Here is a 19,614-nt window from a genome sequence, read left to right on the forward strand (position 1 = left end):
CTGCCATTGAAATTGTAGTTTTTTTTAGGTATTTTGCATTGTACGCTTTCAACTTTCTCAATAAAATGAAGTTTTTAAATTTTGTAGTCTTAAATTGCAACTTTATTTATATTCAAATACTAATAAAGTAAGATAAATGCAAAATATAAATAAAATACTATAGAATGGGCTATAGGGCACCCCACTACAAGTGAATAGGTAGGAGGATAAAAGGCTGACATTGCGAAGTATAGGGCGCCCCACTGCTGATGCTCGTACTCGTACTTACGAAATTTACATATAGTTATCTGTAACAATATTATTTATAGAAATCAATTCAAAATTTATAAGACAACAATTATAGCAAAGTCTTGGCAATTTAAAATGTCAACGAAGCCGACGACCTGTCTTCCATAACATAAACCTCGCCGCATACGATTAAATCCCATATCAAATTCTTCCATCCAACTCCGTGTGTATTCTATTTGTGTGTATGTAGGGTTTTATAAGCGGCCGCCGAAATCATCACCGTCTTTCTTTCTGATTCATTCAAACGCACTTTCACAGCAGAGTGCGTGCAAATCTCCACGAAATCTCAATCCAAATACATAAATTTTTCCGTGTTTATGTGTTTGTGAGCTCAGACGAGGGTTTTTGGAGCGCTCAGATTTATACATGGCGGAGACGGCGGCGCCGACCATCATGAACGGGGCGGGGAACCTCCAACCAGAGTCCGATTCGGCTCTGTTTCACAGGAGAATTGAGTTCCACCTGGCGAGGAAGCATTTCAATGGCTTCGGAAATGAAAGCAGCAATGGGTTTAAGCTAGTAACGCTCAACCCTACATCCGGACCGCTCAAGGCTTCCGGTTTGGGGAAAAAAACCGAAAAATCCTCGGAGCATTCAGAGGCCGGGTTGGATCCCGAGCTCAGCTTCGAGATTACATTTCGCAGAATTGTGAGTTTAGAAATATTTTATTCATGCTTGAATTTACTAAATTATGGCTACTTTTTTTTCAACGTTAATTGGTTTTAGCTTCATTGATTTCAGTAAAGGTGTTTCTTTGTTTGCTTTTTCCTTAATTTATTATGGATTTGTGAAGTATTTCCGGTCTCTGTTTTTGATGAACTGTTATTTCAAGTTTTATTTTATTTAAAATTTCATTTTTTTGGGGCTATTTTTATTAAAAGATGGCAGTAATTTGGTGTGTTGGGATGGGATGAGATAGAAATCTAAATGCAGGATACCTTGCTCCAGTGAAGTGGAAAATTCATATTCACTGCCAATTGGAGAAAGGAGATTTTACATGTTTGCAGTTGAATTCTTTTTCCACTGTTGCATGAAACCTACTGCATATTTTCATCCCATCACACCATGCCTGTGACTTCTTCTGGCTATTTTCGTTTAAGAATGTATTTTGCCTCCACATGATTGCTCTAAGTATACTAGAGCAATGCTTTTAAGATCACCCTAAAACGGATTCTTCTTGCAAAGTAGGAGACTAGCAGTCATGCATAGTAATGCTCCTACAAACTTCACTTTGTGGGGAGTGGGAGAATGCCCTCCCTTTAAAATTTTAAATGCACATATATCATAGGCTCCATTTTGCTTCTTCTAATTTATGATGAGTTTTTGAAATGCATGATAATGCATTTCAAAACTTAATATACCTGCAAGACTGGCCCTTATCATGCATTTCAAAACTTAATATACCTGTAAGACTGGCCCTCTCAAATGTAACGATTGAAATTAAGTTCCTAAAGAAAGAACATAATGACCAACATTAATGAAAGTAACTAGGTCCTGCTTCATCTGCCAGTTTGACTTGTACACTTGGTGGTTAGTTCTGTTTCAGCTTCTTTTGTTAAAATTTCAATCTCCATTCCATTCCCATTCAGTGGCATTTATGGATGAGCTATCTACTGAATGGTTTTGATGAAATGATATTTTGATTTGAATTCTTTTTTAAGGAGTCACATAGCATGTAAAAAGGCTCAAACTTCTATTTCAGGGTGCAGGTTTGCGTAACCTTGGAAACACCTGTTTCCTTAATTCAGTACTGCAATGTCTGACCTATACTGCACCACTAGCTGCCTATCTTCAAAGTGGGAAGCATCAAAATTCTTGTGAGTCTTTTTCGTTTAATCATTTTATCTCTTATTGGTTTCTTATCTGATTTTTAAAAAGGACCGGGCAGATATTTTTGTAACATACATTTTCTAGCACATATATTCTGACCATCTGTAATTTATCAAGGTCGCACTGCGGGGTTCTGTGCATTATGTGCTATCCAGAAACATGTTAGCCGAGCTCTGCAGTCAAGTGGGAGGATTCTAGAGCCTAAGGATCTTGTTTCGAACTTAAGATGTATCCTATCAAAGAGATGTGCCTTGGATTAGTTTCGGATTAAAAATTGCAGTCACTCTACCAACTCTTACTTTTCACCTATCCTTACTTCACATTCTCTCTGGTCACTAATTATATACTTTCAATTTTAATATTATTTAAAAAACTATATAATGAAAATTCTTTGATTGGTTATGCACTTTTGACCATTAAGATGTTCACTGGCTTCTCTCTGTTTGTTAAGTGTTATCTATTTAAGTTAAGCTCATATGATTTCTTTCTTTGGTCTTTACTGTAATATTTGTTTACCACTTCTCTCTTCTGTTAACCTAGCACTTTAATCTTGCTTACATCTCTAGCATCATTTTTCCCAGTTCCTCCTGATGATATTGCTCAGTTCTTGAAGTATCTCATGTGTAGGTAGTCATTTAGAGCCGCACGTAATCATAGACATGTTGATCTCTTTGCTCTGTTAAAGTTCTTAATTAAAATATTAGGCATATCTCGGAGCTTTCGAAATGCCAGACAAGAAGATGCTCATGAGTATATGGTGAATTTGCTTGAATCAATGCATAAGTGCTGCTTACCATCTGGAGTGCCTAGTGAATCTCCCAGTGCTTATGAGAAAAGTTTGGTCCACAAGATATTTGGTGGTCGTCTGCGTAGTCAGGTAATTTTTTTGACGGATTCACTATTTCTTGTTGTCTGAAGTGGAGGCTCTAAGTGCTTTTGTTTTCTCATATACTATGTGCTAATTATAGTTTGCCATTTTCTAGGTGAAATGCACACAATGCTCCTACTGCTCTAACAAATTCGATCCATTCTTGGATCTAAGTCTAGAAATCAATAGAGCAGATTCATTGTATAAAGCACTTTCTCATTTCACAACCAAAGAACTGTTAGATGGAGGTGCCAGGGAATATCAGTGTGATCAATGTAAGCAGAAAGTAAAGGCCTCCAAGCAGCTAACAGTTCACAAGGCACCTCAAGTACTTGCTGTTCACCTGAAGCGTTTTAGTTCACATGCTCCTGGCCAAAAAGTTGATAAAAAAGTTACTTTTGAACCTACCTTGGACATGAAACCTTTCGTCACTGGCTCCTATGTAAGTTCTACTCTTGTTTTTAATAGTTCGCGACCAATCTGATATCCTTTTTGTTATTCTAGTGAATAGTGATCCTACTACTGCCCTGCTCATGAACCTTCTGCTTATCCTCCTGTTTGTGTCTTGTCTTTGTAGAGACTTCAGTTGTATACAGCTGTTTATCATCATCTTCGTCCTTGTTTGGCTATAAAGAACTTGTTTTTTTGTCCTCATTTTCCTCCCCCCCCCCCTCATTCTGTCCATTTCTTGTAAATGGCTTCGATTTGTTATTTTTGTCATATTTTCCGACATGCTTTCAGCAACAGTCTTATGGGGTACCACAGGTACAACTTGCCACCAATCTACCCTGGAAATCCTGGCTTGATACCTGCATGCTTGCTTGTTCAGAATTATGATCACTGATTAGTCTTGTACTATATGATATTTATGTTTTTCTTTAATGTGACTTCAGGATGGGGATCTAAAATACACTCTCTATGGAGTTCTTGTTCATTATGGTTGGAGCACTCATTCTGGCCATTATTACTGCTTTGTTCGCACATCAAGTGGCATGTGGTATTCCCTTGATGACAATCAGGTATGCAAAAATAATTGTTACTTTAATGTAGGGATCTTCATAAGTCTTCAGTTAAAATGCTTGTGCGCTTCTGCGGTAAGCCTGTAATGTGGTTCAAACATAAACCTCTTTCATTTCTACTTGCAAAATTATTTCAGTTGTGGGTTGACAATTAATTCACATTACCATCATTTTGGCCTTAACAGGTTGTTCAAGTGAATGAGAGGAAAGTTTTGGAACAGAAAGCCTATATGCTGTTCTATGTTCGTGATAGGAAAAATGTTGGAACAAATAATCATGCTAATGCCCTTCAGAAAAATAACATGAATGCCATTGGAAATGCAGCATATTCGAAATTGAACTTGGAAATAAAAGAGAAAATCGTTAATGGTTCAAATGAGAGAAAGATAAATGGTTCTGCAGCTTTATCACGGAGGGATGCACCAATGACTGCTCTACCTAATGAAAAATTGACAGTTGAGCATCAGGATCTTGCGAGAAATGCCAAGTGTAAATCGATGGTGCAACAATTAAAGGCTCCGCAGAAGGAAGATTCTGCAATGGAATTAAATTCAAGCGTAAATGGCTCTGGTGGTGCTTCAAATGGAGGTCATGTTGCAGCGAACACGTTGAGTACCGTAGAAAAGCATAATACAAATTCTGCTGTATTGTCTGTTGCCATGCCATCAAGCTACAAGGAGAGTGACAAGGAAAAACCTAGCGAATCAGCTGAGAAGGCACCGGACAGTGCTGTGCTCAGAAGGTTATCTGGAGAAAAAAGCAAAATGGATGGCCCCATTTCTGAAACGGTATTTTTCTTGTATATAGCCTGCTAGGCTATTAGCATTATTGTATACACTGTTCCTCTTTTGCATTTTTTGATTTCTTTCGTTCTTTTGATATATGGGGGGACAATGCTTATTATTGCTTCTTTCATCAATTCAGAATGCTAATGGGAGGAGCATGCTCATGGGAGCAATTGGCAAACCGGAGAAAAACATTCGTGATGGACAGGGACACACCTCTTGCATTGAAGCTTCCTCCATGAAGACTGTTGTTCCAAATACTGAGATGACTGTCAAAAATGGGCAAAGAATAGATGTGCAGTCCAAGTTATCAGACTTACCATCAGCCACCACAGAGCCTCTCGAGCCTGGGAAAACTAAGAAGAAAAGGCGGGACATTAAAGTTAAGAGGAAGCTCTTTAAGTATCAGGCAGTCACCACATCACTCAGCTCCAACATTATATTAGGTGCCGGCCTTTGCTTACGAAGGAAAAAGCACAAGAAACTGAAGAAAAAGCACAGTTCTATGCCGGAGAAGTCTCCTGATCAGGAGGATATGTTGGTTGAAAACGGCTTACCATCAAAGCTAGGGCAATCTGCGCCCGTAGAATCAATGCCTTCAGCTGTTGACCAATCCACATGCTCTCGGGAAAATAAAGCCAAATGTGTTTCAGATGGCCAAAACCAGAACTCAAGCGTAAAAAACACTAGTGGTGATAATGGCGTGTCAAGTGTTGCTATTGATAAGGATTTTAAAGAGAGGATTCTTCTCAATGGATCCACAGGTTCTGCTGAAAAGCAACCTGATACAAAGCACCCAACAGTTCAAGGAACTGTAGTCTCTGAAGAGCGCCAAAAAGAATTGAGGCAAAATGATGTGATGAACATGCTTACAAGGGGCTTGGAAGAGACAACCGGTAAAGAACAGTTTCTGTGATCGTTCACCTACTAATAGTAATTCCTATTTTATTTTCTTAAACATCTTAAATCTGTGTGTCTGATTACAGTTGGTCGCTGGGATGGCATTGATGTTTCACTATCTACTAAATCTAAAAGAAAAGCAGCAGGGACTGCCCAAATCGGTTACATTGGAGATGAGTGGTAAGTAACCTCATACTTACTGACAGTTTTTGTTAAAGAAAGATCAATTGTTCGAGCATCTTGAAATCCTAGTTTAGACATGCACATTTCCTATATACTACAATACTTTTTTCCTTTTTTTTATGACAAACATATAAGCATCTTCCATGGAAGATGAAGTTTATTCAATTCTGAAGCACACTGTGTGATGGTTGTTTACAGGGACGAAGAGTACGACAGAGGAAAGCGAAAGAAGGTAAGGGTCCCCATTGATAGCTACGATGGACCAAATTTGTTCCAAGAAGTTGCAAACAAAAGATTGAAAACAAAGAGCACGAAGCTTGACAGATCCAGAGGTGCGAACCAGCCATTTAGGATATGATGAGTTGATGATGATGGGGGAATGTTAAGCATTCCATTGGAGAGGAGCATCATTTTTGTCTAGTCCTATTTCAGTTATAGCGATTTTTGCTGTGGAGGTGGGGTGTCACAAAGCTTCAAAACACCAGAATTCTGTATTTATCATTGGTTTGTATTGTCAATTATGAATTTAGTTTTGGTGTATTAATTTCCGCTTTCAGCTTCATTTTGAGAAGAAGCTGGAAGATGGTACATAGGGTTTGTGAAATTTGTATTAGCCATGACCTGCAATTGCATAATGTTTTACTGCTTCAAACTGTCCATTTACTATTGCGTATGTTATATTCACTTCTAACACTCTAGATCACAAAAGAAACATAATTTAGCTAATGAAAAGTACAATTTGAATTTCATTTTTTATTTAAACCAACTTAATCTCGTAGAGAAATAAAATATTTGAAGATGAATAAGAATATTGGTTACATAGAAGATTAAGTATTGTTACGATGATCCAGGGTCGAGAATTGGGCAATGTTATTTCTTTGGTTTTTCTTTGTTAACGTGAATTGTGACTTTGAAATGGTGAGAAGTTTATAGAAGTGAGAATAATTTTTGGAAAAACAAGACTTTATGTACATCCACATACAAGCTATATTCAACCTAATAAGAACTCACCAATGTCTTTTAACTTTTAAGATTAATAAATCACTAGCTAGAGTTTATTAATCACCATTAAATTTTATAATAATGGATACTCAGGTAAAGTATGTAAACGACCATAGACCATAGTGTGCCTCAAACATAATTTCTAGCAAGACAAATAATGATATCCACTAGAATTCAAGATTTCAACAAAGGCAGAAGAAAAAACTTTACTATGTCTAGAAGATAAATTAAAAGTTTGCCTCAATCTATGTTGAAATTAATAATGCTAATGGCATTATAAGTTTTGCATTATCTACTGCATTCAACTAAATTTAAATATCAAACTTCTAAGAATATTCTAGTTTTTCGTGTTTGAATTATTTTATCTCAACAGTGCATTCTGATCGCAAAAAAGACAATAAACAGAAACATAACATAAACATAAGACTAATGGTGCTACTTTGGACAATGAATCTGCATCTGTATAAAGACAGTACGCGATGCATCATAGGATTCATCGAATGAAATAATATAACCTAACTTAGGAAATAATTGATCTAAGGGAGCAAGAATTTGGACCAAAACTGGCTGTTGTTGAAGCCTTAATGGCATACCATGACTCAAGCATAATCTGGCATTACTTGTTTAAGGAATGTGATGGGCTGAGAATCATCAGGTGCAAGTTCGTCGAAGGGGATGTAGTTCTTCTCCTTGCTGTAGACGTGGCAGACAGTCAGTATTGTCTTCATCAGACGCCAGTTCCACGAAGCCTCATTCAAGTACTGTTGTTCAATCATGGGGAACAAGTGTTGATAAAGAGATAAGAAACTAGTTTGACAAACACAGATAAACGAGTACACACACGTATATCATACCTTTCCCCAATTTTCTTGGAGAGATTGATGAGCTGCTCGCAGGTTGTAGCTCGGTATTCTGGGGGAAATATGATGAGGAATGTGCACGTTGATATCGTGGCAAAGGATCTCTATCCTGTAGAGGAGAAAAGGTATTATTATGTTAGTTAGTGTTCCTGCATTTTAGAATCCTACTGACAGGATTTTAATGCATTTTCCGGTTAGTGTTTATATAGTTTTTATACTCCTCAATCAATACATAGTTCAGTTACCAGCTCGGGTAATCACAATGGACTGTGCCGTTGAGCTGGGCCTGGGCAGCGTTCCATTCCTCCGAGGGCTTGAATGGTATATGAGGCGCTGTGTGATGCACCATTGTGAAAGTACTCATCTGAAATTTCAAACAGAAACCCTCAGAAGATGAACTAAACAGATTATGCAAATAATAGAGAATATTTAGAAAAACTTTGTTCATGATACAAATAGATGGATTCAAACAATCCATATGTTATATCGAATGAATAGATCAGAACATGTTAATAAAGATGTATGTGAGGCTTATGCAAGTTGTTTGATTTCCTTCCCATATACTCAACTTTTTGAAATGCAAATAAATGTTTAAACTAATCATTCTGCAAAAGAATCACGAAAGAAGTGAGCGCAAGACAATACCCAGAAGTGATAACCTAACCACGGCATTAACCAGAACTTGATCCACCCCATGACCCCGGTTTTGAGAATAATCAAAGGCCATCCGATTGCCATGAAACCAAACACACAAGCTAAACTTATCTTCACTCGTTTGACTTCATTAGGTCTGAACTTCTTGACGTCAAAGTGCATTCTCAACCTATGAGATATTGAATAAATGTCAGATTACAATCAACATGGTTCTTTTAAAACACAGTGAGATATAGTAAATAAAAAGTTTAGTGTCGCCTAAAACATTTAATTATGTGACTTTACCAGTGTGCTATTGACATCCAGGGCCTAAGTGGTCCGTAAGCATATATTATTGCCTTCCGGAAAAGTGAAGAGGACTCAAATTCCTCTGGGTTAACAGGGAGCCAGGCTGTATCTTCTTCCAACCTGCAATGAACGTGAGAACAAAGGTTCAGATTTTCTCATACAGTAATATTACAAAATATCTTTTCAAGGTTCTGAAGAGTGAGGAAAGTCTAATCAGATTGAAGGGATAAACACACATACGCACAGTCACACACACAAACACAAACGGATATTCAGTCGTATGATGTGCTGTTCCAGATTGCGAATGGTGTCACTATGCCTTTCTATTGCACAAAGATATTTCGTTGACTTTCAATAAAGTGAAACGATGAGACCCACATTTTCTCCAATACTTCTTAAAAATATCCTGAATATCAACATTATGCAGATTGTAGAGGAATATAACACAGCCTAACTCGGTTCTTTCACTTAGATTGATAATATAAATCAAAATAAAGACACTCTTAGAGTACTTAGTTTGAAGGCATTATATACTAGTACAAGATACAGTTTTCAGCTAGCCGTGAGAGCAGAATTAGCATTTAAATAACATCATATATCTAGTGTTGGTTCAAAAAGCAAAAAACCACCACTTCCCAATACACATATATCGGAAAGGACAATAATTTATCAAAACTTCACTCAACGTATTTAACTTATGAAAAGGTTTCAGGATAAAGTACGAACATATTTGTTTTTGCATGATGCCTGTCGTGCTTAAAACGCCATGGCTCATAAGGGTAAATGAGAGGCATAAATGCCAGAGTTCCAACAATGTCTTCCACCAACTTGTTCTTTGAGAATGATTTGTGCGCGCAATCATGTCCTATGACAAAGAACTATAACAAAAGGAGAAAACTGAAATAAGAAATTGTTGGAAAAATTATGTAAAAATATAGCTTGAAATTATAGGTAATAGATACTAGCATGATTTTCAGAAACCAGTTAACCCACCAAGCATTTGAAAATTAATCAGCATGAAACCAAAAAGTACTCCAAGATTACAAAACTAACCCCCGTAATTGCAGTTCCAGTCCAAGCCCAAGCTAGAGGAAGCAGGTACCATGGGGATTTGGTGATCATAAAGATCCCCAAAGCATATGATGTTACAGATACCAACACAGACTTCAAAGCTTTTGCATCATCAATCTCGAACACCTTTCACAGAAAAAATTATGATCATCAGTTGAAACTCTGTTCGGAAAGATACATGACTTCCTAAAAGCATTATAGCAGATACAGAAACTAGAGCTCGCTTAAGAGCAAACAAAGAGAGTACCTTTTTTGGAAGTGTATCGATTATATCTCTAAGAGTTATGTTATCTGGAAGGGGTTCTCCAATCTGTCGAAAGCCATATTCATGACATAACTGCTGTCTATATTCTGCACTATCTGCTGATGGAGAAGGTGCTACATTTACAGCCACAGCTTTTACCACTTGGCGCTTTTGCAAGGATTTCAAGCATTGTTTTTGTTTGATTGATCTCTGAGGCAGACTCTCCCACTTCAGAAGATATGAGCCTTCAATTCACAATTTTCAAAAACAATGATCAACAATGAAATTGAAATAGTGACTTCGATTTCTACATAATCCTCAAATACAAACCAGTCCTGCAAACCAGTATAGCAATCAAAATTGAAGCTTTTCATGATCGAAGCAAATCCCACCACACAATTATTCATACACTCAATCTAAGTTTCAACGTCAAAATTTGAAACGAAAAAAACACAAACACACACACCTAGTATATAGGTTAATCACCGAGGAAAACTCTCCCACCACTTCAGAAGATATGAACCTTCAATTCACCATTTTTGAAAAACAAGGATCAACAATAAAATTGAAACAATGGCTTCTATAAATCCCAAAAAAACGAACCAAATTCCATCACGTAATCCACACCCTCAAGTCCTCAACCCAAATTTCATCATTGAAATTGAAAACACACACACACACACACAACGTGTATCAATACCTGATGAAGTAGAGCTCTGAGGAAAAATCCTGTTGCCCTCATTTGGCCTTTTATGGGGTCCCTACATAAATCAAGGATACATTACATAAACAGAAAAAACTCACAAAAGTTTCTTTATTGGGTGCAAACACAGAGCGATACACATAAAATGGTTGCTTACCAAGATAAGAAAGCCAGAGTGTGCGAGTCTAGACGCCATGGAAATCAAGAAAAACCCGAATTCACGAGACCCTTTTCAAATTCTCACACCCTCTCTCTCTCTCTCTCTCTCCTCTCACCGCTCCGCGTTTGCAGCACGCGGGTGGTGAGCAGTAGAGCTGAAGATAGGATTTTGGGGAAGAATTGAAAATGGGGCCTGAATCTAAGGATGTTATAGTTAGGGGTTTATATAGCGTTAGTTTAAGTAGCAAGTTGAAAGCTGCGAAGCATACAGTTGGTTAGAATTTGTTTGGGACCAGAATCCACCCAATCACAAGCAATACTGTGCTTTTCATTGCCACACAATTCCAATGCAAATAGCCAAAGACACAATGTAAATTAGGGCTGGAAAATGAAAGTGGTCTATTTTGCATGTGATATGTTATTTTGTCAATAACTGTTTTAGAAAATGAGTGAAAGAATTTAAGGATATTGCTTTTTAAAAACATAAATTTTGGACTAATTTGCACAAATTTAAAAAGAGTACAGGCTAACACTAGTCCTGAACATATGTCCATTTTATGATTTTGGTCTTATACTTTATCTTTTGAATTTTTGCATCCTGAACATTTCAACTCGGATCACAATTGGTCATACACTAACAATTCCGTCAAATTTTAAACGGTTTTAACCCGATTTTGACCGAGTTTGATGGTTTTAACAATCCCATTCGGGTTAAAACCGTTTAAAAATCGGTCGAAATTGGGTTAAAACCGTTTAAAAATTGACTGAATTGTTAGTGTAAGACCAATTGTGATCTGAGTTGAAATGTTCACGATTCAAAAATTCAAAAGATAAAGTATATGACTAAAATCATAAAATGCGTATATGTTCAGGACCAGTTTGGCCTTTACTCATTTAAAAATGATCTTATAAATCACACACACTTTAAGATTACTGTCAATTTCCTACTGCGTGTCATTCTTCTAACCCGATAGATCCACAAGACATATTTTATCCTATTATGCACATGAAGTATCATTCAACTTTGTATTCAAGAATTATAGTGTCGAACAACATTGTTTCATTTATAATTTTAGCCACGAAGGATCAAAGTGTGCCAAAAAAATTCTACTCCGTATTTAAGTCGGAATGACAGCTTTGAGCGAATTATGGTATTTCCATTAACTTTGAAAGTGATCTTATAAATAAAACACTTTAAGATTGCTGCAAATTCCCAATGGCGCGCCATTCTTCAAACCCGATAGATCATGAGACATTTTATCCTATTAGGTACATGGAGTATTATTTAATGTTTCATTCAAGATATTATGGCGTTGATACAACGTCGTTTCATTTACTCCCTCCGTCCATCAAAAATAGATCACTTTGTATATGACACGGGTTTTAATGTAGATTTGGTAAAGTAAGAGAGGGGATGAGAAAAAGTAGGTAAAGTAAGAGAGATAGAGAGAAAAAGTAGGTAAAGTAAGAGAGAGGGAAGAAAAAGTGGAAAAAGTATGAGAGATAAATTTTCCATTTTTAAAAAGTGATCTATTTTTTATGGACGTCCTAAAATGCCAAAAGTGATATATTTTTTTTTAACGGGAGTATAATTTTAGTCACATAAGATTCAAGTCTGCCAAAAAAAATTCTGTTCAGGTCAGATTGAAAATTTTGCACACTTTTGTGATAGCAAAATGATATACCTGAGTCTTCCCTACGAGAGTTGGTTTTTGCATTAGGAATTAGTAGTAGTAAATAGTACTCCGCTATGCTACTATGTTTTTAAATGTGACAAAATAGGTCTAATGTAATAAATAAGTTGATCCTGTTCTCCTATGACTATAAAAGTCATTTCTTGTGTCTATAATAAGTCAAGAAATATGGTGATTCCATATGCATTATATCTTACTCCGTATTAAGTGGAGTCGCAACAAATGGCGGTGTAAATGAACGGTGGCACCCAACCTAAATTAAAAATATTGAACTTTCAACTGACTATTTAATAAATGTGATTTAAATGTATACTCACACACTTATAAGTGCCTAGAGTTAGGGTGTCCAAAATAGAGAGCCGCGGCTTCCGCCCGAAGAAGCGGCTCCCTATAGCTTGGACAAGGGAGGACATGGGCACGCTGTCAACTCGGCGTGGAAACGGCTCTGGTGGCGAGACTCGGCAGAGCCTGTGCCGCTCTATTATGGAGGGCCGAGAGCCGCGGCTCAGCCAACCGTTTTTTTTTCCCAAAAGTTTCCTATATATACACCATTTCACACGTTTTTAATTAACACACAATTTACACCCTAATTTTTACTCTCTATATTTTTATTGTCTTAAAATGCATGGTGGAGATGGTGATTCTCCCGGCGGGAGACTCGGGATTTGGCAACGAAGATTTGGTTTAAATTTTATTATTATTATTATTATTAAATTATGCATTTTTTTCTAATTATTATAGTCCGATAATTTTTATTTTAATAGAATTAAAATATATTGAATTAAAATATACAATCAATTTTAAAAATAATGTGATTTGTGGTCTTAGGCTTGTCCACTATAAGGCTGAACAAGTTTTTTTTGGCCCTGGACAAGGATTTATGGATTGGGCTTGGGCACGGGCTAACTACCGTGGACATCCTTAATAATTGAAGTAAAATTTGGGGAAAAGAAAACAAACTCGCCCATGTTCAACATATGTTTAGCTTGACTATTGTTACCCTTAGTAATCGAAGTAAAATTTGGGGAAAAGAAAACATACTCGCCCAAGTTCAACATATGTTTAGCTTGACTAATGTTAGTAACAATTAAACATGTTAAATTCTCTAAATTCTGTCCCACATCGACTTGGTGATGATCCAATCTATTCTATATAAGTGTGGATAACCCTCCCCCTTATGAGGCCTTTTAAGGGGTGAGTGGCCCATTTCTAATATGGTATCAGAGCGGGCCCAAGTCGATGATGATTTTCTCTTTATCTCTTATCTACCTCACGAGTGGAAGACCGATGTCCTTTCCGGCCCACATCGTTGATGGTTCTCTTATCTCTAGCATTGCCTACCCACGTGATGGAAGACCGATGTCCTTTCCGGCCCACACGTGAGGGGGCGTGTTAAATTCTCTAAATTCTGTCCCACATCGACTTGGTGATGATCCAATCTAATCTATATAAGTGTGGATAACCCTCCCCCTTATGAAGCCTTTTAAGGGGCGAGTGGCCCATTTCTAATAAAACACAATTATAATTTTGAAGCTCGAGAGATGTTAAAAAAAATATATAATAACAAATTAACAACAATTGGTTGGACCACACAAATTAAGAGTATAGGGAGTCTAGTGCTCCCCCACTACTATATACCTATATTTAAGAAGATGGTTAAAAGCAAAGGCTCTATATATGCATGCACCTTTATTCATAAAAAAAATACTAAATAGAAATTTTACTATTTACCCTTACGGCTCCCAAAATGAATACTCCTTGAGTAATTGTCTTACTTTGACGTGCTCGAGTATCAAAATCGGTGTCCAAAAATAGGGATTGGATGCAAAGATCTATTGAACTCTTGATTTTTTAGATCTGGGGGTTAACATGAAAAAAATTATTTTTATAAATTTAAGTTAGAGGCTGTAATTTATAAGGGTAAAAATGCACATAAAATATTCTAAAGTATTTTTTTTTCCAAATCGGGGCCTATAGTGAATAAATAATGTGACTATTAACAGAATTACTCTGAAAAAAATGTGCCTTATTCACTTGGGCCGATATTATTAAGCCCACTAAATATGAAAATGCCCCTGGACCAAACAAGAATATGATACTGCTTACTAGGAAAATATGTTAGTAGTAGTACTATAATATTTAAGTACACCATAGTACTATTAATTTGATTATTTATACCATTATGTAGAAAAATAGTGGAGTTTGATCTCCAGATGTTCATTAAAGGAAATACGCATTTCAATTATTTAACCCACATTTAAAGATACTAAAAAACTTACTAATTGATTGACTAAAAAGCTTATCACAGATCCGTCTTGAAACCATTCATTTTATTAACAGCATATTGAGTGCTTTTTATTTAATTTTTGAAAATATGGATTAGTTTAGGTAGGTAAATGATACTAGTATAAAGAAAAGCAAATTGATAACGGGTGTGAAAATGCTTAGAATATGGTAGATTATAAAAATTATTTAGTGAGGATTGTTGTCTAAATAAAGACTAATACTCCCCCGTCCACATTAAGAGTCATATTGTTTCATTTCGGTCTGTCCCCAATTAAGAGTCACACTTCATTTTTACCATAAATAGTAAGTATGTCCCACATTCCACTAACTCAATTCACTCACATTTTATTATAAAACCAATAAAAAAAAATGGGTCGCACATTCTACTAACTTTTTCAACCAACTTTTCTTTACATTTCTTAAAACCCGTATCCGGTCAAAGAGTGACTCCTAATAGGGGACAAAGAGAGCAATATGTAATGTAATAAAGGGTTCACCGATTGGTACGTGTATCACATAGTAGTATCTAATAATTTAGATATAAATTGAGTTTTGAAATTAAACACACGAAATAAAAGATGTGGCGTGTCGGTGGGTACAAAGAGGCAGAATTTGTCGATATCCATACACAGGAATGGATCAAGTAAATGTATATTGTATAGTAGTAGGAGAAACTAGTATTCAAATGACAAATGCTATGAAAACAAAATACTTGCTTTTATATGAAGAATCATATAATTATTTTGAATCTCTACCTAAGTTAGCTTCACGCGCGCGCACACACATAATATCGCAATCCTAACAGTGAAAAAGGAAAAAAGAAAATAATGGTGATCAAGTCTATTACAAATTCACTTCAACCAAATCTTGCTAATATGTAATAAAATTATAAAACTATGTCTAACATGTAAATTATATAAAAACATATACTAAAAAGATGTATATAATACTATAAAAATATTGGCAAAATTAAAACTTGTGTCGTTTTCTCATGAACAATCAAGTCAATAGAAAAATTAACATTTACGAAGATTTTGGCTGCTCTTTATTTGTAACAAGATACAAACTTTTCTTGTAAGTTAAGAAGTCAATAAATACCTTCTCCTAACTAACTAAATACAGTAATAATTTAGTATTTGGCAACTTTATTCTACGGAAATTATAATTTGCTGAAAATGTTTTAGTCGGTAGCATGTGACATTTTGTAGTGCCTCGTAAAACACACAGATGCGATTACAAAAGGGATATTAAAATTAAAAAAGACGTCCTATTTCATTCTAATCCATTTCATTGTCACCCCAACACAATGCTCTGTCACAATTTGAATTCAGTTCCAGAACAGCCTTTTTGTAAACATCTGCACTAAATATTTGGAAAACTCGACCAAAAAAGAAACAAATACTATGATATTAATGAATTACTGAAATTGTTTGAGAATTAAATTTCCAAATTACGATAGCAACAAAATGATGTAGTAGTAGTAGTGTTGCGGTCAATAAATTCAAAGAGTAACCATTTATGGGCAAAAGAAGAAAACAGAGTTACTCAAACAAGCGGGAATAATCTCTCTCCCTCAATTCCCCCAATGCTACATGACTTTCAGAGCAGCGCCTGCAATTTCTTGAGGTAATAGCACATTGAGTAACAAAATGAGTACTAGTAGTAAAGAATCAATGGATTTAGGTAGAAGAGGCGCCGCCCCAAAACAAGGCTCTGTTTGGGAGAGCAGAATGAAGCTCGATAAAGTCAAAGGCGGCATCAAAGTTTTCAAGGCCGCTGATCAAAATCCCGAGCAAAACACTCAAAATGATGTTACAACAGAGACCAACTCTGAGATTGAGATTTGCAGGGATGCGAAGCCCAAACAGAGCCCTAGCGGGAAGAGGAAAACATGGAAATCCGAAAGTTCTGATGGGGGTCCGGTTAAGATTGCGGCTCTGAGATCTGAATTGAGCAGGAATTTCGATGAACAGATGAGCGAATCGGCGAAGAAAAGCCCCGTTTCGATCAGGAATTCGAGTGTGAGAAAGGCGAAATCCAATTCCGTTGTTGATGCTGATGCTGAGAGAGAGAGGAAGTCGAGATCTGACGAGGATTGTGAGGAGAACAAGGCTGCTATTACGAGCTTTGTGCCCCAAATCAATGGCGGAGGTGAATCAGATTTAAATGAAGATAAGGAAATCGAAGTTGAAAACAAGAGCGTTGATGTTGAAGAGATTGGTGTCGGTGATCACAAGCACAAGACAAATGTGATTGTGGATAAGAAATCGGTCCAGAGAAATCCAAAACCAGTGCCCGTTTCATCATCAATTGCCAGAAATCAGCCTCCTCCTGCTGCAAATCGTGCTAGATTCAATCCAATCCCAGCAAAGATCAACAATAGTAAGTCTCACCTCTCTCCGTATTCAAATATGTGTATAACCTAATTAGATGTTGTGTAATTTCTCTTTGCTTCCGATTTCAAGGCTCAGAAAATTTTCCAAGAGCAAGCAGCAAACTACAAAGTTTTGGTGAGTTTTTTGAAGCTACTATGGTTTTTTTTTTCTTCGCAATTACTAAATGATTTTTCACTGGTTTGGTTGAAATCAGTCGACCTTGTAATGTGGAGAGACGTATCAAAATCAGCATTTGTTTTTGGGATTGGAACATTTGCTATCATATCATCTTCATTCACAAAGGATCTCAACATCAGGTTTAATTTAGATTAATTTATTAATTTTTCCAGCTAAAGTTATCAGGAACTGAAAATTTGACAAATAATTTTGTGCATTTTCAGCTTCATTTCTTTGCTTTCCTACTTGGGACTTGTGTACCTTGCTGCAAATTTCCTCTTTAGAATCCTTATTAGCAGGTAATTACTGATTTATTCAGATTTTATCTATAACCATTTTGATTGGGAAAAAATTGAATGCTTTTCTATTGAAATGTGGCAGAGGATCAGTGGAGAATGAGACTGCAAATCAAGATTGTGTTATTGGTGAAGAAGAAGCAATTTGGGTGACAAAAATGCTTCTTCCATTTATAAATGAGTTTCTTCTCAATCTGAGAGCCCTTTTCTCGGGCGACCCTTCCACCACGATGAAGGTAATTAAACTCCATTTACACATCCAAAAATATTCTGTTTGATATACATTTAACACAATGTAAGATGGAGTAAATGCTTAGAATAATTTGGGGCTGTGAAATGAAATTCAGTTGAAATGAAACAAGTTGTGTCTGTGGCAGTTGGCAGTGCTGCTGTTCATTTTGGCAAGGTGTGGAAGCTCCTTTACTATCTGGACAACCGCCAAGTTAGGTCAATTTTATTTACTTTTAACACTTTGATTTATTTTTAATTGGACCAACTAATCGCGTTTATATAGTGGGTTTCTTTGCTTTCTTCCATTCTATGTTTATCCCATTTAATGAATACTAATAAATTAGGTGTAATTATATTGAGATTGCGAGGTCACATGTAAAATGATGTTGACATGTTTCTGTATTGCTTATTTAATTTTATCACAGGATTGATTCGGTCTCAAATTTTATGGTTGATTGATGAGCATGGAATAAATGGCCATTGAGTTATTATTATCATCACTTATTTTGATTTACTTTATTTTCTTTTCTGGTTGAGTATAGCTTGTATAATAATGTGGATGTACCCTTTGGTATGCAGGTTTTATTGGAGTATTTACAGTGCCTAAAATCTGCTCACCATACTCCTCTCAGATTACTGCATACGGTAAAACAAATACTCCCTCTCCATTTAACACGCTAAACAACAATGCATATGGAGTACTACTTGTTAGTCGAAAAAGAAACACTAATTTAAATATAACAAAAAAATATCACTATCCCTTTTTAGTACCAATAGTGTTGGTATCGACGACATGCGTTTTAATACACGATTAATGCACCTTTTGTTTATAACTTATAGGAATAGCAATGTGTTAAAAAAGTGAAGGTGGTGAGTAGGTTATGATGAATTTGATACATTGATTTAGCAATGAGATTGGTGTAAAATTGTTTGAGAATAAATGCGAAGGTACAATGTGGATGAAACGATTTGGAGAAGCATGGAGGTCATGTAGTCACAAAAAAGCAGTAGGATTTGGCGTCTTGGCTCTTGGCTGGAATTTGTCATCCGTGGTTTACCGTATTTGGGCAGGTATGTTTTGTGCCTAACTATTTACTGTATTTATTTATTTATTATTGCGCATGCTATATGGAGTAACATATTTATACGCATTTTAATTGAATATTAATCTGGCAACCAGTGTTCATGTTATTTGTGGCGTTCAAGCATTATCAGCAGCAGTCGTTCATTGCGGAGGGGTGGGCCCACCACGAAGCCATCAACGGTCACCATTCTTCTTCCCAAGCTCCTACAACTACACTTCAAAATAGAGGCAAACTAAAGAAAGAGTGTTGAGATATTCAATTAATTTTTTTTAGTATAAATTTCTGGCATTGCGTTTCATTTTGTTTATTTTTCCTGCAATATTTCAATTTCTCGACTATAAAAAGAAATTTGAATAATAGTACTATAAATAAATACGATACGTAATGTTTGGTACCCACAAAACTAAAGCTGGAAACAATTGTCCCGGTAAGTAGTATCATGCATGATTATCTAGTAACGGAATTCAATACCAATTGTCGCAAGCGAAAATTCAATGAAGTCAAATTTTTATATTTATATTAAAGACTTATCCAAATAACAATTAATAGGAGTATTAGAAAGGCTTATCATCTCAATTTTGTTCACTCATAGCTGATTAACTGAATATTGGGTCCA

The 19,614-nt window shown here is 36.1% G+C and overlaps 3 protein-coding genes across 3 annotated transcripts; 2 read left to right on the forward strand and 1 right to left on the reverse strand.

Annotated features, from left to right (window-relative positions):
* Positions 1 to 434: 434 nt before the first annotated feature.
* On the forward strand, positions 435 to 6,525 carry LOC125187995 (ubiquitin carboxyl-terminal hydrolase 23-like). Its single transcript, XM_048084708.2, has 10 exons — positions 435 to 936; positions 1,991 to 2,105; positions 2,236 to 2,346; positions 2,823 to 2,995; positions 3,102 to 3,428; positions 3,880 to 4,005; positions 4,191 to 4,793; positions 4,930 to 5,686; positions 5,777 to 5,870; positions 6,072 to 6,525. Exons 1-10 carry the CDS (start codon positions 655 to 657, stop codon positions 6,229 to 6,231), a joined length of 2,748 nt encoding a protein of 915 aa, XP_047940665.2. The 5' UTR covers positions 435 to 654; the 3' UTR covers positions 6,232 to 6,525.
* Positions 6,526 to 7,268: 743 nt separating this feature from the next.
* Positions 7,269 to 11,031, reverse strand: FAD6 (fatty acid desaturase 6). The gene is made up of 10 exons (XM_048088487.2): positions 10,853 to 11,031; positions 10,693 to 10,753; positions 9,996 to 10,237; positions 9,731 to 9,874; positions 9,404 to 9,555; positions 8,675 to 8,797; positions 8,381 to 8,558; positions 7,981 to 8,099; positions 7,730 to 7,844; positions 7,269 to 7,636 (listed from the first exon to the last, which is right to left on the reverse strand). Exons 1-10 carry the CDS (start codon positions 10,889 to 10,891, stop codon positions 7,475 to 7,477), a joined length of 1,335 nt encoding a protein of 444 aa, XP_047944444.2. The 5' UTR covers positions 10,892 to 11,031; the 3' UTR covers positions 7,269 to 7,474.
* A 5,157-nt stretch (positions 11,032 to 16,188) lies between these two features.
* Positions 16,189 to 19,296, forward strand: LOC125191273 (uncharacterized). Its single transcript, XM_048088788.2, has 9 exons — positions 16,189 to 17,216; positions 17,300 to 17,344; positions 17,424 to 17,526; positions 17,611 to 17,685; positions 17,768 to 17,918; positions 18,060 to 18,129; positions 18,493 to 18,558; positions 18,862 to 18,984; positions 19,094 to 19,296. The coding sequence occupies exons 1-9, from the start codon at positions 16,484 to 16,486 to the stop codon at positions 19,246 to 19,248; spliced, it is 1,521 nt and encodes a 506-aa protein (XP_047944745.1). The 5' UTR covers positions 16,189 to 16,483; the 3' UTR covers positions 19,249 to 19,296.
* The last annotated feature ends 318 nt before the right edge of the window (positions 19,297 to 19,614 follow it).

Source organism: Salvia hispanica, chromosome 5 (genome assembly GCF_029641045.1).
Source record: "Salvia hispanica isolate PSC_SH4W2 chromosome 5, Shi_PSC_v1, whole genome shotgun sequence".
NCBI classification, from domain to species: Eukaryota; Viridiplantae; Streptophyta; class Magnoliopsida; order Lamiales; family Lamiaceae; genus Salvia; species Salvia hispanica.